Source organism: Python bivittatus, unplaced genomic scaffold, assembly GCF_059951505.1.
Source record: "Python bivittatus isolate LINGU-HERP-01145 unplaced genomic scaffold, Pbiv_v1 ctg000690_np1212, whole genome shotgun sequence".
NCBI classification, from domain to species: domain Eukaryota; kingdom Metazoa; phylum Chordata; class Lepidosauria; order Squamata; family Pythonidae; genus Python; species Python bivittatus.
Window position 1 is genome coordinate 6,752,850 of NW_028277096.1, and position 22,862 is coordinate 6,775,711.

Here is a 22,862-nt window from a genome sequence, read left to right on the forward strand (position 1 = left end):
CCAGGCCGTCCTCTTATTGTGTTTGTAGAATAATCTACTTATACAAAATGTAGTGGCTGTCCTGGATCCTGTCATCAAGCATCCAGCCCAGCATTTGCACATTCTCCAATATTTTTCCATGCCACAGAAAGTCTGTAACCCAATATCCATCATCACTGGATATTCCATAATGCTACATTCTTTCTGAAGGGCTTGTTGTTGTTCAGTCGTTAAGTCGTGTCCGACTCTTCGTGACCCCATGAACCATATTGCGCCAGGCCTTCCTGTCCTTTTCTGAAGGGCAGTTCATCAATAATGCCCAAGAGGTTCATTAATTCAAATATATATTTGTATTATCCTCTTTCTTAAATAATAAGGGTGGGCAAAAGATTTTTATGTAAATTATGCGGCAACCAGGTCAGTTCCTATGGAGTCCTTGGGGTTCTCTGAGCTTGGTTGTTTCCTTGCAAATGTTTCATTACCCGGCTAGGTAATATCTTCAGTGCTAGAAGGGAGTGGGGTTTGCTCTCTGTAGACATCTTGGAATCCTGTTCAAGTTTCTGTCTGTCCCACCATATGCTAAGCAAAATCAAGGCAGAGTTAAGGTACTTTCTCAAGCTTTTCTGTTCCTCAGGACTGAGTAATCTTTTCACAAAGTCCACTCTTAACTCTTCTTCCCTCCTTCCCCATTCTCAAGGTTAGCTCTTCATTCCTTCACAGCTGCCAAACAGCTTCCCTAATGGAAGACAAATGGCCAAATTGGCAGGGCTGGCTTTTACCCTTCCTGACTTGGTAAAACACTGGATAACCAGGAATAGTGAGGATGAGTGATACTTTAATGCAGTGTTTTTCAACCTTGGTAACTTGAAGGTGTGTGGACTTCAACTCCCAACATGCTGGCTGGGGAATTCTGGGAGTTGAAGTTCATACATCTTCAAGTTGCCAAGGTTGAGAAACACTGCTTTAATGGATGGGCAGGGGTCTTCTTCAAGGCCCCTTGGGCCAGATGTGCTGGTGTGGTGGGCTGCAGGTTAATAAGTTGGTGGTCTAATCAAAAGATGACCTTCTGATTCCTGCTCGATTAAGCGATATTGTAACAATGGTCCTATATCTTCAGTGAATAATTCTAAAGTCACCTTTGGATTCCAAAAGTAGGCACTTCTTGGCCTCATTTTACACTCCATGAACTCTATGTACAATCCTTTGGTTAGGAAGGCTAAGTAAATAGAAAGCTCCATCTTTTAGAGTTCTTCAAACTTTTTAGATTTGTGATCTCTGCATGGGACACCAATTCCTCCCCTCCCCACAACAAAGACAAGACAACCAGAAAAAGGCAAAACGGTTCTCACTTAATCCCTTCCACAAACCCCACTCATTTCCTTGATTGCTACTTCCCAGGTTTTAAGGATAAACAACAAAGAGTCAAAAAGATGCTTCTTGGAAAGGACATACCACCACTTGCACCAACTATGAAAGAGGCTATATTTCCATTTCCATTTCTTTTCTGATGGTTCTTGTCTTTAAGCCGACCAAGGCCTTGCAGCTCCCAGTGGGTTTTTTGGCGGCCTCCTGAAGAACCATCCAAAAGGCACAGCTCTCCTTTGGTGTCCAGAGGCCAGTCTCACCTGGCTCTCCTGCCATTTCTGCTGGATAGTGTGAGTAGCTTCCAAGGCTGTGTTGATCACAGTGGCACTGGGATCACGACTCACAGAGTGTAGAGCTGTGAAGGGCAAGATGAGAAGGGAAAAGTTAACCCAAAGCTAGCTGGCTACCATGTTTCTGGTCCTTCCTACCCTCTTGACAAAAGCTTTTTGTGCACAAGCTATTTGTACAGCCCTTGCAACTGTAGCCTGAAATTCGTATTTAACCATTGTAACTTCAGACTCCCTTTTAGTTAAAGATTCTTTTGGTTATTTTTCAGCCAGCTGTATCAGGTCATGGTAGAATTCTAGGGTAAATTAATTCCATGGCATGGGTTTGTAGCACACACTACATTAGACTTAAGTTTTTTTTTTTTGTTCAGTCGTTAAGTCGTGTCCAACTCTTCGTGACCCCATGAACCATACTGCGCCAGGCCTTCCTGTCCTTCACTGCCTTCCTGAGTTTGCTCAGTTTCATGCTCATTGCTTCAGTGATGCTATCTAACCATCTCATCCTCTACCGTCCTCTTCTCCTTTTGCCTTCAACCTTTCCCAGCATCAGGGTCTTTTCCAAAGAGTCCTCTCTTCGCGTTAGGTGACCAAAGTATCTGAGCTTGAGCTTCATTATCAATCCTTCCAATGAGCAATCAGGGTTGATTTCCTTTAAGATTGACTGGTTTGACCTCCTAGCAGTCCAGGGGACTCTTAAGAGTCTTCTCCAGCACCACAATTCAAAGGCATCAATTCTTCGGCGCTCAGCCTTCTTTATGGTCCAGCTCTCACAGCCATACATTACTACTGGAAAAACCATAGCTTTGACTATGCGGATCTTTGTCGGCAAGGTGACGTCTCTGCTTTTTAATATGCTCTCTAGGTTTGCCATAGCTTTCCTCCCAAGGAGCAACCGTCTTTTAATTTCATGGCTGCAGTTTCCATCTGTGGTGATCTTGGAGCCCAAATAAATGAAGTCTGTTACTGCTTCCATTTCTACCCCTTCTATTTGCCAGGAATTGATGGAGCCAGATGCCATGATCTTAGTTTTTTTAATGTTGAGTTTCAAGCCAGCTTTTGCACTCTCCTCTTTCACCCTCATCAAGAGGCTCTTTAGTTCTTCTTCACTTTCTGCCATTAGGGTGGTATCGTCTGCATATCTGAGGTTATTGATGTTTCTCCCTGCAATCTTAATTCCGGCTTGTGATTCTTCCAGCCTGGCATTTCTCATGATGTACTCTGCATATAGGTTAAATAAGCAGGGTGACAGTATACAGCCTTGTCGTACTCCTTTCCCTATTTTGAACCAATCGGTTGTTCCGTGACCGGTTCTAACTGTTGCTCCTTGGCCCGCATACAGATTCTCAGGAGACAGGTAAGATGGTCTGGTACCCCCATCTCTTTAAGAATTTGCCACAGTTTGTTGTGATCCACACAATCGAAAGCTTTTGCATAGTCAATGAAGCAGAAGTAGATGTTTTTCTGGAACTCTCGTGCTTTCTCCATGAACTTAATTAGACTTAAGTGGGACTGGATAATTTATGATTCGATAGGTTGTGTGAATCGAGCCATATCTTTGCAGACTGTGTGAACCAAGCCATAGATTTAAGCCATTTTGTAGCTATAGTATTTGTTTCAGCACTGCATCTTATATGAACAGGGCAATTTATTAACCCAGGTTTAGGGCTTATATTGTGTGAGCCCAACATGTTAGGACAGGTTATGTTTCAATGTATTGTGCACACCTCCAAAACAGATTAATTTGGTAACCAAATTGTGTTGTATAAGCACAATTATAGTACATTTTTAGCACAGATATAACTTGGTTATTCCTTGCTGCGACTGGATTAGAATATTTCCCTTTTGTTGTTCGATGTTGCTGGAGGAGAACAGTGATTTCAACATATAGCACCCAAGATTTTTGATGGAAACCAGGACAATCTCAATCCTAGTGGAAGTGTATGATGTGGCCATGGATTTCATCCATATTGTAAGGATCTATTTGGTCTTCTGCTGGAACATGGTCATACAAGCTGAGGCAGCAGCTCTCTGTCATCCCCTCTACGGTTTTGTGCCCTGGTTTTCCATCAAGCTGCCTCTCTTAGATCAATGCATGGCTTATGAGACCTTCCAAAAAATGCTAACAGATTTTAGTATTAAATGTAACAGAAGGGGAAATGGTTAAATGCATGGGGAGGGGTCATTTAAATACTGTTAATATTTAAATTAAATAAACTTTTGGTAATGCTGTCCCTAACATGACCTTCAAAGAACCATTATAGCCAGTGTCTCAAAGATAGCTCCACACCTCTGCTCTAGTCAAAGAACTTTGTATACAATACTCACCTTGTAAGAGTTGTTCTACACCACACTGTCCCAGGTGCTGGGCTTCCACCTTCTCTACAAGGATTCCTAGCATAAATAAAAGAAAGAGGCTCTTCCTTTCTCAGAATACATAGATGTGCATGCCTGCAGTACACAGATGTGGATTTCACAATGTTAAGCTAAAGTGGAACTGAGTAGTTTGAGAGTCCACATGCATGAACCCAGCCATTAGCTAATACCAAATTGGGTACAGTAGTTCAGTGCATTGTGGTGAACCCAGTCTTCACATATTGTGTGAACCAGGGCATCATGATAATCCACGTTATGGTTTATTCAGTTCTGTTAACTTGGGTTTAGGGTTTAGCTTACAGTATGGTGAAAATCCAGCCACAATGGCCTACCTGCCAGCTTGCAAGCCACAGGCCTGATCCCTTCCCAGCTACAGCATATATACTGGGCCACCTCTGCCATGGCAGCTTCCAGCAGCAATGGGTTTCTCTGAGCCTAAGGGACAAATGAGAAAAGTTGTGCAGAGAAGAAAAAAGGATAAAGGGAAAGTTGACAAGATTTTTTAAAAATAAAAATGTTCAAAGGGATGGAGGCACGATCAGCTTTTAAAACAACCCACGATGTGTGGAAAGTAAAAACATTTATTTTGTAATAACATTATACCCATTTAAGAAAAACAATCAACCCACACAACTCCTAGTTAACCTTGAGAGCCTTATGGCCTTTAGCTTAAACACTTTGAAAAGGGGTGGAGAAACATTTACCGGAAAGGGAGGCCAAGAGATACCTCTACATTTCTTACTCAGGATTGCAGAAATACTTTTTACTGCCTGTTTTTTCTCGTTTTATGTATAGATCCGTCAGTTGACCCAAAAGCTTTGTTCACAAACACGCTTAGCCAATTGAGGTAAAGGTGTTGCAGATACATTCACACAACATGCTAAGCTTGATTAACATTAAGAGATTGCCTGGCTCAAATTTGTCTGCTTACTCACCAGCTGCTGACAAACTCTGCCCATGAGGTAGGAATGTTGTGTATCAGAGAGGTCCATCAGCAGTAAATCTGCATTTGTACTCTTTAAAAGCCCATGCAGGCCCATGAATGGGGCACATGAGACAAAGGCAGTTTGGCAGGCCTAAGTAGAAAAGATAGAGAAGTTTACTATACTGTACCCCTTTTGCTACTTTCCCTATGGAAATAGAACTAAACTTTCTAGCCCAGGAATGGCACTTCACCTGCTCCAAACAGTCTATTAAATTGCAGCCCATTCTAGTGCAGTCAAAATCTGAAGCCTCAACAGAAGCCCTGGGAAGAGGGTGGAGGGACAGGGTGCCCTGCCTAAAGAGGAAAGGTTGTATTGTTCTCAAGCAAACCTGGACCACATGAGGGCAAGGATCACGGAAGTGCAACAGGAGGGCAGCCAAAGCGCCTCCCACCTCCTTGGCAAAAAACTTGGAAAGCCTCAGTGGAGTTGTCTTGGCCAGTTCACCAAGCAACTCAAAGGCTGCAGTACGGACAGCATCATCTGCCTGCAAAAGAGAGGGAAAATTAAGCCCATCTTCAGGAAACAAGGTTTTCTTTGCCAGCAGGAAATTTAATATCCATCCCCAAGGTGGGTTGGGATGGAATTAGGCAATTTGTCTATCCACAGAAGGTCAGGGGTACACAACCTATGACCTGCTGAATACATGTGGCTCCCCAAGTCTACTCCTGCAACTGCCTGCTACTTTCTCCCCTGCATCAGTGGCATTTCAGTGGCATTCACAACTGCTGCTGCAAAGTGTGGTGCTATTGTTTTCACAGTGTTGCTTTTCTTCTTACCTGTCCAACTCCTTCTCCTTTTATCTTATATAAAACATGGGAAAGTTGGAGGAGAGGAAAAAAATCTGTTTATTATGGGAAATGGAGGAATTAGCCAAAGATGTAGACATGCCCAATGTTGATTCTGAACACACTCACTTTATAGTTTGATTGCCTCCCTTCCCCTCCGTACTCCACCCGCTTCCTCCCTGTAACACCCAACCTATTTCACTGATTCTGAATGTAGCCCTCAACCTTCCCCACAAGAAAGGTGGACTTCCAATGTCATAACTCTGCAGAACTAGATTTTAGCCCAATGGAAGGAAGTATTTGGTTCATATAATCTTTAACTGATTGCAAGAAGTTTTGTTGCCGCAAGTTGTAATAATAATGGCTACTGGTTTAAGAGTGCCTTCAGGGGAAATTCAGCAAAGAAGAAAGACGAGGAAGAAGAGGAGGAGGAGGAGGTGGTGGTGATGGAGGTGGTGGAGGTATTTCAGTGGCAATTGGCTCTAATGCCTGAATTTCCAGATTCAGAGGCCATGTGATTCTAAATACCAACTGCTGGAGAGCAAGAGGAAGGGAAGACTCTACCTTTCTACCTTCGCTTATAGGCTCCCTGGAGGCTGTTGGAAACACAATGCTAGTTTAGGAGGACCTGGTCCAACACTTTTCTACTAAAGCACCAACAGGAGAATGGTCTTCCTGTGGCCGAAAGGCTAACTTACATGTCGGAGATGTGCACAGGCTTGGCTGACCACGATCTGGAAAGTACAATCTGCAGGCCATTTCCCAAGACATCTGCATAACTTGCACAAGGCACATAGACTTTCAGTGGCCAATTCTGGGCTGGAGGTGTCACCCAGAGCTTGGAGGAGAGGCTTTAGCAAAGCTTTCTGGTACTTCTTTGCCTGTGAAGCAATTCTTGCATTTGTCAATGCCTGGACTGCTCTCTATCTCCTATGATCCACTTCTAATCTCTGTTATTAGTAGAAGCTGTCTAAAAGCAACTAACACACTGTGGCATGACTACTTCAGGTCAATATGGTAACAGCAGCTCTCTTCCCTCTAACAGGTCCAGCGTGCTGCTGTCCATTTTCCTTCCCTTCTCTGCAATGTCCTCTTTCTTTCACCTTTGGGAACATACCCTTTTGGAGTCCTCTTCCCCTTGGGCTATTTCTTCCTCAGACATCTGCTTTCTTCTTTCTTGGGTGCTCCCTAAACAGCTCTACAAGGGCAGTCAAAGATTATCTTGCCTGCCCAACATCCTTCTGACATAAGAACAGCTCTGCCAATCACTGCCAACAACTCCATATGAACTAAAGCAACCCCAACGCCCCTATTCCATTACAGTACAGTTGTCCCTCTCCCTCACCTTTGTGTTTAGAACAGGAAGTCTCAGTTTTATACGTTGTGGCTTACCTCCTCTGGAGCACCCTTTGCCATGTTCCCCAGCCCTCGTACTGACAAGATGCGCATAAGACAATTTCCATTCTGAACTTGGGTCAGTAATAGATGTAAAAGAAGGTTCAGTGTTTCCCGTTTCTCCAGGAGAGGATGACCTATAAGCTGGAATACCAAAATTACAGTTACTGAATTTCCAAACTGGTCATTGGAAGTGGATGTTTTAATACTTCACTATTTTTCCCCACTGAAAAACAGTAGAAAACTATATATTTGCTTCTCAATTATTTCTGCACATGGCCCATGACTTATTTATTGCCTCATCCTCCACAAGGTTAAGGCTATCAAACCCCAGCCCTATTCTGCCATTTCTCCTGGCTGCTTTACCTTGCAGCACCTGAAATGATATCTTACCTCCATGCAGAAGACCAGGCTAAGATCTCTAGATGTTGCTCTGGAGGACATCAGAGAAGAACAGAGACGATGGAGTAGCCCATCTAAAAGGGGATTCTTTGTGTGCATCAAGGCCCTGATGAAGGAAGCAACGAGGTGCCAACTAACTTGGTATCAAAGGATCTGTTTCTTCTCAAGATTACTCCAAAACTGGATTCCCCAAATCTTCCAAGAAGTTTTTTAATATAACCCTAAACTCCCTCCCACCCTTTCAAAGTTCTAATGTGCCAACTTTGCCATTACCCTCTGTAATTTCATTTTCACCAACGTTTTTCAAACAATGATCTGAACCAGTACCAGTAGTTCAAAGCAAAGTACTACCTAGTAGTACAAAGTACAAAGTACTACAAAGTACTACCAAACTAGTAGTACCAGTACTACTAGTTCAAAGCAAAGAACACTGTGGAATTGTTTCACGTTTCCATAGAACCACAGATAAAAACTGCTGAGCTCAAATCTAAGGTCTTGGTAGCAGACCTTATTGGCTTAAGAACATCTACTTCAGTTCTTAGACTTACCTGCAAAGATCAGGAGAATGACTTCTCCTGGGGTGAGTGAAAAATGAGGATTTCCCAAGTTAGGGATATGACCCTTACCTGGCTAACAGGGCAACACCCTTGAGGCTGCTTCCAGGGTCCATCAGGAAGTTCCAGGTGTTTCCAGAGTCCAATTCCCTTGCAATCTCTGGCAGAGCTCTGCTGAACAAAGCCTGCAACACTACAACAGCTAGCCTGGAATGCAAAAGTCACAGCAGGGACAGGAAGACAGACAGTTTGCAAGTTTTATTCATAGTAATCTGAATAAATCAAGATGGCAAGCATCAACCCAGTCGCCAGAAATCAAACTCAACTCAATGGCACCTAACTACCCTGGAGCCTGAAGGGCAGTCACAGGGCGGCAGGGGTAGAGGAAGAGAGCATTTGCAGAATGAAAGGGAAAACATTATGAATTTACAATAATTTTCTCCATCTTGGTACCCTCTGTAAATGCTGGGATTAAAATACCCACAATCAGACTAGGAATTGTAGTTCCAAGACATCTGGCAGGTTCCAAGTCAGGGAAAGCAGATCTACAGATTGCAACAAAAGGCAGTGCTAGATGAATCCTCAGATCCTAGGTTTGAGTTGCACCTTTTTCTTCTCCTCTCTCAGATTTAAACCTGGAGTATAAATCTAATTAACCTGCCAGATGGAATAATATTTCTTGGGCAAATAATGTAGGCAGACAAACCTTTCTGCTGTGGCTCCTGCCCTATGGAACATCTTGCCCCCCAAGGTCCGGTGTGCCCCCTCCCTCATGGCCTTCAGAAAAGGGGTTAAATCCTGGCTCTGCCAGAAGGCCTGGGGGCCGGATGGGGGCTCGCATCTGTGGAGATGGCTGGTGGGGTGATGGATGGGTTCGGTTCTCCCCATCATCTTGAAGGATTTAGGGCTAAAATTTACGGGGGGGGGTGGATTTTTTTTTTAATGTATGTTTGTATTTTAATTATTTATGGATTTTAGCCATTGTTGGAGGGATTGGTGTTTTTTCCTTTTTTGTTATTGTGAGCCTCCCAGAGTCACCCGCTGGGGGAGATGGGCGGCATACAAGCTTAACAATAAATAACAATAAATAAACTCAGATCCCAAATAAGAGATACAGTATGATTGAACTTAAGGGAAAAGAGATCAGAAAGCAAGCAAGGTTGCAATTTTAAGGGGGAACTGTTTTATATTAATTTCACATTAGAGATGAACATTTATCCACTTGAACTTAAGGCAATTGCTTTTGTACCTAGATACTAAACGAAGCGATTCTAGAATTTTGAATAATGCCACTGCAGATATTGGACGCTATGGGGACAGACATATTTACAGTATGTGCAAGATTCCATCTGCCAGCCACAGCTCTGCTGCCAGCATCTTGCTCCCTTCCCTCTGGTTCCCAGCTGAACAGCTCCACTTTCCACTTCTTAAAAAGATATATACTGTGGTATTTCTGGGCCCATCACATATCATTCCTTCACTACTGATGGTGATATGCCAGGAGCTCTGCATTTGGGCTCCTTTGTAAACCAGCGTGCTACAGGCGAGCTGGATTTTCCACCCATAAAAACAAAGATTGCCCCTCCTAGAAGCAGGAATTGCAAGTGTTAGGGGAATGGTTTTTGTCTTTGTTCCTGCTGTTCCCCAAATGGAATGAGTAAGAGGAACAGAGAGCATCTACAAGGCACCAGCTGCAGCATCATTTGATCAGCAGCAGGCTCACTGCAATTCCTTATCAGATTGGAGCCCCATCTGGAAGTGCCATTCTAAGTTTGCATTTTCTATTCCAGCCTGACAAATTATATCGAAAATGGCAGAAATTAAAGAGGAGCATTGTATCTAAAATGTATATATTAAAGACAGAAATAAAGAGGCGCACTCACCAAACTTGAATGAGTAGCAGATGCTTATGGCTACAATGGCTCAATGAAACAGACACATCAACCTTCCATTAGCCTCCAAAACCACCACCTTATAGCAGGATCAGGGAGAGGGCAGGGCTGGTACCTTCATGCTTTCCACTAGACACTAGACGAGTGTTTCTCAACCTTGGCAACTTGAAGATGTCTGGACTTCAAATCCCAGAATTCCCCACCCAGCATAGCTGGCTGGGGAATTCTGGGAGTTGAAGTCCAGACATCTTCAAGCTGCCAAGGTTGAGAGACACTGCACTAGACTGTCAAGAGAGATGCTGGCCCTTCTATGGATCTTTGATTTTAAGGGGATGGCAGGAACACACCTTATCCCCCCAAAACTTCTGCCACTATCAGTGCAGCAACAGGACTGCTTATAAATATTGTAATAAATGAATAATTAAGTGAAAACCCAACCGAGCACCTTAATTATTGCTAGATGAAAACTATGGAGTAATTTTCCCCAAATGACTGTCAAGAGGCCTCTTCTGCATGCAAGAGATTGCTAGCCAATTGAGGGCTGCTAGCTAGCGCCACACACACCTTCAGCAATCAGGATTGCAGGTGGGGAAGGCTTTCCTGGCAAACGCGCATTAAGGGGAAGAAAGTTTCAAATCCAAAGCTCTACCTGCAGTGCAACCTCCCTCTATCAAAAAGGTAGAAACACCAGGCCAAAGGAAGAGATCCAACAAAGTTAGGCCTGGTTGTGCCAGAAGGATGAAGGAGAGAGGTATAGAAGGAACTGTCCACTTTCAAGAAGGGCACAATGTTACCCATGAGGTGTCCCGAACTCTGTCTCAAGATTCCCATTGCTTTCCAGAGGAGAAAAAGAGGATGTTGGCATCTCATCATCCTGATCTTTGCTGAACTGTTGCAGAAGAACATAGCACAGCTCTGTGAGTAATGGAAATAACGTGGCAGAAACATCCATAGCCAAGACTACCTCACGGAGAGCCCCAAGACCCTGAAAAAAGATATGGATTATGGAACATTTAAGTACATTTGTCTTGGGTCTATCCTTGGTCCACCTAGCCCAGTATTGTTGACCCTGACTAGCAACAGCTCTCTGACAATGCAACATCCTTAGAGGCTTCCAATTTGTTAAGAAATGAGTTGTCCAGCCACTCTACCCTCTTCCTGGCCATCAGCAGAAACTCAGCCTCCCCACCTTGGAAATACTGATTGTCCCTCAGTCTCAAATCCAGAGTTCTCACCCAGAGGCAGCTGCGGGTGTCATTTCCTTCCACTCTCATCCACATGAGCAAATACTTCAAGATGGAAGGACCACTGTTTTTATAGGTTGCAAGTGATGCCCAGAGTTCTTTCTTTGCTCTGGGGATGAAAAAAAGTTGACAAGTTAGAGAGAATGGCAGCCTGCCAGCCCAGCGCCAAGAATTACCATTCTTGAACGTTCTCAAGACCCACGGCCCAGGAGAGAGGCAACTGGAAGCCTTGTGTCAGCCCTTAGAGGTCATCCTGGCAAAAAGCACCAACCATGAGTACTAACACTGCCGTTATTGTAAGTTTACAGTAATAGAATCATGCAAGTCTGAAAGTACATCTCTTCCCCCTCGCTTTTACAGCGCAAGAAACGGTAGGAGCAGCCGCCGCCTGGGCTATGGTCAGATAAGAGGTGCCTTTACATGCTATTTCTGCAAGGTTATGTTGATTGGTATGGTGGTGTCAGACTGGAATTAGGGGATCTTAATTTGACCATGGAGCTCCCTTGATGACTTTGGCCCTGTCCCAATCTCCCAGTCCGACCTATTTCACTGAATTTATGGAGAGAGAATGAGAACAACTCCCATTTACATTACCTTGAGCACCTTTGATGAAAGGCAGGATATAAATTAAAGCAGGCATCCAGGAATGAAAAGTAGAGGAGGAAAACGTGGCTTACCCAAGGAGAAGGTCTGGAGACAGCATCTTGTGCAAAGAATTGCCTCCTTTTTTGAAAAATGTATTTAAAATATGGTAGTGAATCGTTAATTTATACAGCATCAGGAGCATTTTATAAATTTTATAAATGAATTAACAAATAGGACAGATCTCTGCTCCAGTTTACAATATAAATAAGTGAAAAAAACTTAGTTGTCTTTGCTTCCCCCCTGCCTTTGCCTCATACAAACAGAGTAACCTAAAAGGAAAGCTGACTTCTCCTGTAATTCCTTGCCACTGAGCTTACCACTTCTCAGTATATTGGCTGGATCCTCACAGCATGTTAGGCTAAGCTAAAACAGTCTGCTTCATAATTGTTGTGGAACTTAGTTATTGTCTTAGCATATTGGGCAAACCAGGTCATTCCCTTAAGCATACAAGTAATTTGGTTGCACACCTATGAACTGTGTTTTCTTAACCCAAATTTAGGGTTTAGTTATGTGAATCCATCCAGGTCATTGTCACAGTTAGACTCTTTCCATGTTTGAGTCCTTTAGTATTATTGAAGCAGAAAGGAGATCTACAATGGAAGTTTTGCATGGAACAATATAAATGCTGTATTATCCAGGATTGCTAGGCAGTAAAAATACAACAGTAACAGATTTCATTTATTTGCTACCATCCCATGCCTTTCTGCCTAATGGTAAGGCCAGCCCTGTGCCTATCACTCACTTGTCTTGAAGCAGGGGTTGCTTCAGGAGCGAGACACAAACTCCTTTGCGATGATGCTCAGCCAAAAGGCAGATGGCCTGGGCCAGGAAGTGGCGCTGAGCCGAGTCTTCTGAATATTGCCAGAAGGAACAAATGATGTCCACCATACTGTGAACCTGAAAAAGGAGAAGCCCAGAGCTGGCCATTATCACCAAGGAAATTATATCTGTAGATTTCCTTCATGGCTGGAATGCATTTATATAAATGTGAACCTAAAACAAATTATATAATTTTTGTTCATTCTTAGAAAACTCTATAAAATAACCCAAATTGACAAATTCACTAGCAACTTTCAGTTTTAGAAAGACGCTAAAATCTTAGTCCTTCAAGACTTAACCTGCAAAGATTTTAATTTGGTAGTAAAGTTTAAATTAAATCCAGATAAGATGGAGGTGCTTTTGGTTGGTAGGAAACAGCTGCTAGCAGAAGTCTTCAGGTTAGGAATGCCCCTTGATCCACAGATGCTTCTGGAGTCCCAGATGGCAACAGGAGTAAGAGGTGCAGTTGTGATCTCATACACACGCTGTGACTGCTTCTAAACCAGTTGGATTTGGCGACAGTTACACATGCTTTAGGCACATCATGAATTGACTACAGAAATGCACTTTACATGGGGCTACCCTTGAGGAGTGCCAGAAATAGGATCATGACCACTTGAGGGATTACCTACCTCAATTTGAACCTGCCTGGACCTACAAGGTTAACAGGAGAAGCTCTCTTAAACAGGTCCTCAGTTTTCAAATTCTGCTTCTCAGCCACATGGGCAAAGACCTGTGTTGTTCACAAGCTATGCACCTTGTGAACCATCTCCCATCCCTTGGGAGATGCGCCCAGACCCCATTTTCCTGCTTTCATGAAAGGAGTCAAGTTCTTCTTATTTTAGCCAGACTTTTAGAATTTGAGTGAGATAAGAATGATGTTGTTTTTATCAGCCTTAAGAAACACAGAGTAGGGCAGGAGTAAACATTTCCTTGCCAGTCAATGGTTGCTAGCCATCATCTAATCAAGGGATGGACAACCTGTGGCCCTGCGGTTGTTGTTGAATTACAACCCCCAGCATCTCTCACCAATGGCCATGCTGTCTGGAACTGCATTTGAACAAGACTGAGGTTCATTGCTCTTGGCCTAGTTTCTTCAGATTTAGGTTTTACCTTGTCTTTTAAGTCTGGTTGTCGCTCCTTCACAGTCACCTCAAACCACAGGAGAGCAGCCATGTCGCAGGCACTGTTCACAGTCCTCAGTTGCTCCAGCAAAGTGCGCAAGAAGGTTAGGATTCCTTGGATAGGCAGGACACAGCTGACAATCTGAAACAGGATGTGAGAAAAGAAGGTTCAAAGGAGCTTCATCTTAAGCCAGAGCTCCATCACCTCATCCTTTCTTGAGCATACACTCTGAATTTGGACCCAGCTACAGAGAGTTGCACACTCACAATTCACAATTTTGCTAGAGCTGAAACATATACAATGCTACTTTTCTGTAGTGCATGAATATCCTGGGATCCTTACAGCAGGGCCTCTACACCAAGGAAACCACTTGGGAAAGAAGAATTGGATTCAAGAGCTACAGTACACATTCGTTGCTACAATCTCTCTTGGCTCAGCTAAGGATTTCTTTATTCCTCTCTTTTTATCAAAAAGAAAAAAACAGCAGAGGGTCCTTAGGCTCAAAGGGAGCTAGTCTAGAGTTTAACTTTTCATCTAATTAATTTGCTACTAGGAAAGGAATACTATATAGCCCCTTTTTTCTGTCCTTCTCTTTCCTCCTGCAACTTGCCTTGAATGTCCCTTAGATAGAAGGGTGGGATAGAAATGGATCAAATAATAATGATAATGAGTGATTCCAGGAGTTGTATTCAGAAACATCTGCTGTCCTATATGAGCCATCCTACCCATTGAGCTATTTAGGGATAGAAAATGTTTCTCCTACCTTTTTCTGTCTTCATAACCAGTGTGAAAGTTACACAGAGAGGAAACAAATACTCTCTGAGGCTGTGCCATGAATATGAATACAGGGCTTCCTGTGAGCAAGGGCTTGGTCTCTGGACCAGTTTTCACTGCCCTTTGTTTGACCTGGTGAAAGGGGATTCATAATACTTTTCTTCAAACTTGAGCAGAGCATTTTTCTTTCTAACACATCAGCAGCCTTTGAAGATCCAAGATCTCTTCTACCTCACAGGCTTGAGTTAGTTTGGATGCGGGTGTTAGCCCTTCCAGGTAGTCCAGACTTGAAGCACGACTATGAGAGTACCTCAGTAACTTTATCTTTATTGTAAGGTTACATTAACAGAATTTTGCAAGACTGAAAGTATTTCTCCCCTTCTCTCCTTTTACTCTCCGGAAAACTAGGGAAGGTCCCTTCTGAAACGTTTCCCATGCCCCCTCTCCTTCTGTGGACTGAGATTCCTTTTACATGATGGTTGTCCAGTCTGTGGCTCTTCCTCCTGTCTCCCAAGGTCATTCCCATATACCATTGCAGTGGGAGATTCTCACATTACAGCAGTGTTTCTCAACCTTAGCAACTTTAAGATGCGTGGACTTCAACTCCCAGAATTCCCCAGCCAGCATGTCCAGTCTTAAAGTTGCCAAGACTGATAAACCCTGCATTACAGTGTGTGTCCAACTGGGCTATAAGTGACCTGATTCTTCTCCTAAAAAAAAAATTACCTACTTTCTGGATTTATTTTCTCCAAGTGGGATGCTCATTTCAAAGATTTTGACCACCTTTCAGCACCAAGTGGGACAACAAAACAAAACAGGCAAGATCATATTATCTATGTGGGTCAGGCTGAGATTTTCATGTTATGCCCCCATGGTTTGTGGGCCCAGTTTTAAGAGTTTTCTTTTTAATGGACTGCATAGTAATTTGCTTGCATTTGTATCTTACCTCTGGGGACTGTTTAAAAAGGAGGGGGCTCTGGAGCCATAGACTCTCCAACCCTTGTTTTAACCACCATATTACAGACTGTTTTCTTATTGCTGCACCTATTGGCGGTACCTTCTAAATTTCTGCTCCTGAAGTACTAAGAGCAGCCTTTTCCACCAGTTACGTGGACTGCGACTCCCAGAATTTCCAGCCAGCATGGCCACTGCTGACAATTCTGGGAGATGAGTCTACACATTTGGAAGATGCCCCAGTTGGGGAAGACTGTCCAAAAAACTTGATGAAAAGCTGGTACCAATCCTTCCATTTCTTAGTCTATATTGGTTCTATCAGCAGCAGCAGTAGTACATATGCTTCACCAGGTTCCTTGCTATAAACTGACAACACTCTTTAAGAGACAGAGAGCGATTCCATGAACCTGTCCTCTATGATACCCCAATCTGTGAAAGTCAATCCCCAGAATTCTCAGCAGTGACCATTGTGGGAGCTGAAGTCCAAACATCTGTAGGCATTCATGCACATATATATGCACACACACACAAGCAGCTGTCCAATTTTTAGTACTTTGGCCAACTGGAGAGAGGCAGTGTGCATTGTCTCGGCACTCTCACTCTGAAGGTCCCTTTGGATGGAGTACAGCCGCTGTTGATTGACACGCACTTTGCGTTCATGCAACATTGTGGCTCCTGAAGGAACAAGGAAGGAGTTAGCTGGATGCTACACTCTATTATTTCATGTTGTAGCTATAAAAATTTCTCAGTAAGATTTAGAAGTGTGGCAAGGGTGTGTCATAATTTGAAAACTTAGCTCCATACAACCAAGGAAAAGACAATGAAGAAAAGCAGACGGGGTCCCTATACTCAGGACAGGGATTTTGGTATGAGATAGCATGACTGGGCACAATCACAACTATCCAAAATTTAATCAGGAAGACTCAAAAGCCCTGAGGATATCAGGACAATCTTTCTGAATGATCAGTTCCATTCCATGATTTCTATACAACCCTCTTTGCTTAACCCTTTTTAGATTATTCTGTTACAGGTAGTCCTCGGGTTATGACCATAATTGGGACCAGCATTTCCATTGCTAAATGAAGTGGTCATCAAGGGAAACATCATGTGACCACACCGCTTAGTGATGGCAGTCCCAGCAGTCCCAGTTGTGGTCATTAAGCGAGGACCACATGGTTGTTAGGCAAGGACCTCACACTTTTCCTGCCCTACACGAACTGCCTCTGCTTCAACTCCCCCCACCTGCTAACTCCCACCCATCTCTACCTTTTTGCCCACCCTGCACAGCATGGCCGAGATGGAGGTGTAATGGTATGTGGGAATGACCTTGAGAGACTAGGGGAAGAGATGCTGCCTAGGAAACAATCAGATAAAAGGGGGGAGCCCACAGCTGAATAACAGGCAGAGAAAAAAACTTAGGAAGGATCCACCTTAACTTATCAGGCTGTAAAAAGAGATGGCGGGAGATTCATACTTTCAGACTTGCCAGATTGATGTACACCAGACAGAAAACACAACAAGATGAGCTAATTCTAATTTATTATAAGGCTACATTAACAGAATCTTGTGAGTCTGAAAGTATCAGTCTCCCACCGTCTCTTTTATTCAGCTGTGGGCTCCTCCCCCTTTTATCTGATCATTACCTAGAGAGAGCAGGTGAGAAATGGCTTTTTTCCCAGCCTGTGCCTACTGGTTACTCTGAGGACAGCCCTGTGGGTTGGACTCTTTCCGCTAAAAGGATTCCTAGGCTGTGGTGATGGAATACAGCGGCCTCTTCATCTCAGCCATGCTGTGCAGGGTGGCCAAGAGGGCAGAGATGGGAGAGAGATAGGCAGGTGGGGGGAGTTGAAGCAGAGGCAGTTTACGCAGGGCAAGGGAATGTGACTGCAAGATGCTGCAACAATCGTGAATGTGGGCTGGTCACCAAGTGCTCAAATGTTGATCACGTGACTGTGGGGATGCTGCAATGGTTGTAAGTGTGGGACCGGTCATAAGTCCATTTTTTCAGCGATGTCATAAATTAGAATGGTTGCTGAACAAATGGATGTAACCCAAGGACTAGCTGTCTTGAATATGGGGCTCTACACAGAATTCAATGGTCTAGTGGGTTGAGATGGCTGAATGGGTTCATTCATTGAGGCTGCAATACTACATAAGTTCACACATGCAGAGCTCTTGCATTGTTAAACTCACCCTGGATGTTTAGCAGGAGTCTAATGCAATTACCAGCACTATGACGGATGGTGCCCAGTGTGTCATAAGTGAAAGGACCCAATATTGCAACCAAATGGCTGAACTGGCTCTGAGGGATCTGTGAAAGATTAAAAAAAAAAAAAAAGGCAATGGGTTGGTAAATTTTGGTGAATCTTTACAGATGGAAGCAACAATTTCCAAAAAGCTCCTGTGGTGAAACGTGGAGCAAATCTTCATGGAGTTGGTTCCCACAACAAGAGTGCATACCCCCTGGGAATACTTTGCTGGGCCAGGGATCACTTGGCAGATGCTGGGCCATACTCACAGAAGCCTTAGTCCTCTGGCAATGAACTCTCAGCAGATGGACGCCAAGCTGCATAGCCCGAGCACGTTCCCATTCATGCTCCGACACCAGCCAGTAGCCCAAGAGCTGTGGAGAAGGTGGAAGGGTACATCATCCACCATTAGAATCTAGGGTTATTCACTGGAATCAAATGCAAGGACCTTTAGCACCAATGAAAAGTGGTGTTTCTTTATACAAGTTAAATGTGGAATTTGCTATCATATAGCTTTAAATAGTTTTAAAAGCAAACTAGAGAAATTAATGGAGGACAGAGGCCTGAATTACTGCTAGTCCTGATGACTCTATATACTCTCCTGAACCATAGGCAATATTATTTAAATAAACAAGTGCTGCTGAGCAACAGTGGAAGAAGGCTATTGCCATCTATCCATGGTTGTTTCTTGGGTGCAATTCTTTGTTCATGCACCCTTGGCCTGATCTAGCAAGGGTTTTCTTATGTCATCTTCTCAACTGAACAACCTGCCTTTGAACTCACACCCCCAAATCCGTGTTGGTTATTTAGGGGAATGAGCCTTTCTGTCCTCCAAACACACAGCTGTAGATTTTAGAAGACAAGCAACCATCCGTGACTACATTAACACTGAGTGTTGGAAGTGGTGGGATATGCAAACACTACTACTTGTCATTCTTTGCTCAGGTGATTCCAGAAAACTTGCCAAAAGAAATCAGTTTCTTTCTTCAGATTACCAATCTCTAATTCAGTGCTGTCTAAACTAACATCCTCTTGTCTTGCTGGCTCCATAGTCCCAGCAGTTCCCCACTAGGCCTCCCTCTGAAAAGAACGTGAATGGGGCAGGGGAAGTGAGCTTGGACAACATGGCAGGAGCCAAGGTAGGTGTAGAAGTTGATATAACGTTCTTCTCCTGTCCGTCTCACCTGGAAGATCTGCTGGAACCAGTCTGAAAGGTCATCCTCTTCTCCTCCTGGCTTCAGTAAGGTCTCCATCAGCTCTGACAAGGAAGCCAAAGTGCCAGTATACAGAGTCTGAAATGCAGAAGACAGAAGCACCCATTAGTACAGAAAAGGCAGGGGATTACAATGATCCCTTGGAGCACCTCTTTCTGTAGGGAGGCAACCTCACCGCACAGCACAAGTACCTACCTGACTGGCACCTTCTGCAACCTCCAAAGGAGGTAGGGCAAAGACATGGCTCAGGCAGGCCTCTGCCAGCTTCCAGTTCTCCTCATGGCTCAGCACTTCTGGCACCTTGCTGAAGAAACAGAATAATACTCAGAATAAAAAGCAGTACCTTGACTCTCCCAGTTCCTGAGGGAAGATACAGTAGAGCTCCACTAGGCCCTATGATATGAGCTGGTCACTGTCCTTTGTTAACATCTCAGCACAGGTTCCAAAATCAGATCAGTCAAAAACTCTATGTGCTGGTTCATATGTCCACATTCACCAACTGATGCCAATTATGGCCAGTGGTGGTCTCCTTATTGTGAATGCCCACATCTAGGACATCCATATAGCATCCAAAAGGCAAAGGGTTGTTTTTTTTTACAGCATCTCCTTATTTACATACCTATCAGCCATCAAGTGGACAGAAATCAAAGGAACGCAAGTTCCAGAGATTAATTTCTGAATTGTGAGTGCCAGAGGGAGGTAATGTCCCTTTCTCTGGATTCAAATATCAGCTTCTTTAACAGCTCAGTTAAAGACCTACTGGCTGCATTCACAAAATATCCAAAAAATTTGGATTGTGGTAACCTTGGCTAGGTTTGGTAAGCTAATGGTTCAATGTATTGTGTTAATTCAGTAACTTAGTTTCACATATTGTCCAAACCCAACCAATGAGGACTTCTTATTATATGGAGGTGAGGATCTGGCATCTGTGCATGCTTAAAGACATTTTGTATTCCAGAACTAAATGTAGGCTCTAAAATCAGGTTCTGCAACCTTTAATTGGGCTCTGACTGATCCATGCAGGGCTGACTTTAAAAGAAGGGGATAGCCATTGGTACTTGCCTCAGGTGCCGAAGAGCAACCATCACTTGCTGACAGACAGGAGTTACAAGCACATCCAGGGGCTCTGTTTTGACAATATCCTGGAACAAACAGCATAGGAGGGAGATAAATTGGGCATGCTTCAGTCTGGGATCCTTCTCCTGGGTTCCCAAACAACATTCCTCAGGCCAGAGTAAGCAGTTGGGACTTTAGGCCATAACACAGCCCCAGAAACCTTCCAAAGATGTTACCATATTGTAATTTTCAAAGCAATTGGGAAGGGTCAATTATGATTGTGGAGTATGAGATTGACTATATTTAATTTTAATGATATGTAAATGAAACAAAATCAAACTTAAATTTTGTCCTGGCTTCTATCATCCATCCATCCATCCATCCATCCATCCATCCATCCATCCATCCATCCATCCTCTTCTATCTTCTATCTATCTACATCTATCATCTATTTATCTATCTCTACCCTCCCAGAAGAAACTCTGGGTGGAGTACAAGAATAAAAACATGGTATGATTAGAGAAAAAAATGTTAAATGAGAGACAGGTTCTGATATACATTGGAATAATAAATAAATAATAAAAGTTGCATCCATAAATTAACCACACCAGATCAGCTCACATGCCAGTCAAATGCCAAGTGTGGCCCTTGGCCTGGAAGAAGTTGCAAAACCTCATCTGAGGCAAAGGCAACTTTCTTTAAAGAAGCCATTTAATACAGTGGAGGAGAAGGAGCCAGTAAGTGGAAATGCTCATGCCTTTAATGTCCCTTCCAGCAAGAGCCACAGACGGGACAAAAATCATATGGTAGCTTTATGTGATCTTTCCAACCCTTTACAGTAACTTCCTCTGAGCCCAGATAGAAGAAATCCCTTTAGGTGACCTTTTGCAAGCAACAAGCCAAGTATTGTGGCTGGTGTGGGTCTTCCGGGCTGTGTGGCCGTGGTCTTGAAGTTTTGTTTCCTAACGTTTCGCCAGCACCTGTGACCGGCATCTTCAGAGTGCAGGAGCACAGACAGGAGCAGTTCTCTCTGTGCCCAGGGTGATGTGACCCACATCCTGAAAAATACAGCCTGCAAAAGGTCAACAAACTCAGCTCAACCACCAGGACATGTGAACAGTTCACACAATGAACTTGCTAATCACCCCCAGCAGCCCCTCGTTAGCAATTCAATAGAAGAAAAAACCCTGCCTAATCCCCAGGAAGATACACACAGATTCTGACACCAAAACAAGCAGCCAGTCAGTAACCCAACCCCACCCACACACCCCCAATCCTCCCCTTCCCCCCCCCCCAGATCTCTATAAATACCCACAAAAGGGTCACATCACCCTGGGCACAGAGAGAACTGCTCCTGTCTGTGCTCCTGCACTCTGAAGATGCCGGTCACAGATGCTGACGAAACGTTAGGAAACAAAACTTCAAGACCACGGCCACATAGCCCAGAAGACCCACACCAGCCATCGTATGCTGGCCGTGAAAGCCTTCGACAATACAAGCCAAGTATTCCTCATTGTACTCACCACGAGAAGGTCAAGCAACACTCTTTTTTGAGGCAGCTGGAAGGCAGCAGAGTCCCCTTTGTTCTGCATGGAAAGGCTGATTTCTGACACACACTGGGCAAAACTCAGAACCAGCTCAGCATCATTGGCCTTCTGGATGGAAATGGGGAAAGGATGATGGAGGTTGGCTCCAAGAAGAACTTGGATTAAGGGACAGGAAGGAAGCACTGAATAGATGGAGGGCTACCGTTCCTGAGTAGGAGATGGGTAATAGTTTTGCTAATAAACAGTTCTTTAATTTGCAGAGCTTCAATCACCCTTATCAGTCTTGTAGGGAAGTTCTGGAGGCCCTCTGAACAACACCACAAAGGAACACCAGTGCTCCCAAAAGATAGGAACATAAAATATTGTCTACTGCTCAACCAGGATTCTTTTCCATAGGATGAAATTATATTATACCTTTTAGGGGACTATCTTTTTTGACTTGCATGATGACCTAGTGTAATAGGGTAGCCAGAAAGTGGATATCTTATTACAGACATCCATTGAGTTTTTGGGCTGGGTGGCATGCAAACCCAGATCTCTCCATGTAATATACTCTCTTGATGATTCCAGAACCCATTTCTCCATCTTCATCCCTAAAAACATGCCATCAAAATTCAGTGCCACCAATTGAAAGAAGCAGAATCCTGCTACCCTGGTAGCACAGGAAGGCAAAAGTCCAAGAAACTCACCTCTGGATTGTTTAATGTCATATAATGGTGTAGGATCCTTGGCACAATCTCATTGGTCAGATGAGGCACTAGCTGCTCCTGGGGAACACGGATTGTCACACTACCATATAGTAGAAAGAGGGTATTCATCACATGGTCCTTCTCTGGCTGAGGCAAGGCCTACAGATGAAGAAGAATACCAACTCTAATGGCAAGGCCATACTCTGCTGGGGCCCCAAATTGCAGTGCCTGACAAGGTGCCAGTTGGGGGCAGCCTAGCCTATATGATTACATGTGTTCTGTCATCTGGACTCTCTAGGCCCAAATGAAACATGCTTTAAGCATGTTCTGTTAAAAGGGCATCATATTCTCATGTGCCCAGCTCCCCAGTTGCTAGTCAAAAAGACCAAGAAGATAATGTGTAATGGTAAATCTCAAAACCTGGCCAATCTGAAAGCAAGCCAAATCTTTTCCCTCAGAAATCTCTTCCTCAAAGCGACGTAGAGCTTCCAGCACTGCCACCAGCTGCCCCTCTGCACAGTATGCCAG

General features: G+C 43.8%; 1 protein-coding gene across 1 annotated transcript; it reads right to left on the reverse strand.

Annotated features, from left to right (window-relative positions):
• Positions 1 to 106: 106 nt before the first annotated feature.
• On the reverse strand, positions 107 to 19,672 carry LOC103053063 (maestro heat-like repeat-containing protein family member 2B). Its single transcript, XM_088152558.1, has 19 exons — positions 19,662 to 19,672; positions 19,238 to 19,346; positions 19,013 to 19,120; positions 18,098 to 18,202; positions 17,773 to 17,890; positions 16,133 to 16,254; positions 13,840 to 13,992; positions 12,650 to 12,804; positions 11,254 to 11,371; positions 10,813 to 11,003; positions 8,199 to 8,348; positions 7,564 to 7,678; positions 7,168 to 7,314; positions 6,474 to 6,656; positions 5,319 to 5,474; positions 4,940 to 5,080; positions 4,337 to 4,439; positions 3,957 to 4,022; positions 107 to 1,699 (listed from the first exon to the last, which is right to left on the reverse strand). Exons 1-19 carry the CDS (start codon positions 19,670 to 19,672, stop codon positions 1,500 to 1,502), a joined length of 2,451 nt encoding a protein of 816 aa, XP_088008684.1. The 3' UTR covers positions 107 to 1,499.
• Between the last annotated feature and the right edge of the window lie 3,190 nt (positions 19,673 to 22,862).

Coding starts and splice junctions, on each gene's coding strand:
- LOC103053063 (XM_088152558.1), bottom strand. Junction 18,203..19,012: donor GGTTCCAGCAGATCTTCCAG/GTGAGACGGACA, acceptor CCTTCTCCACAG/CTCTTGGGCTACTGGCTGGT. Junction 16,255..17,772: donor ACTCCTGCTAAACATCCAGG/GTGAGTTTAACA, acceptor TTGTTCCTTCAG/GAGCCACAATGTTGCATGAA.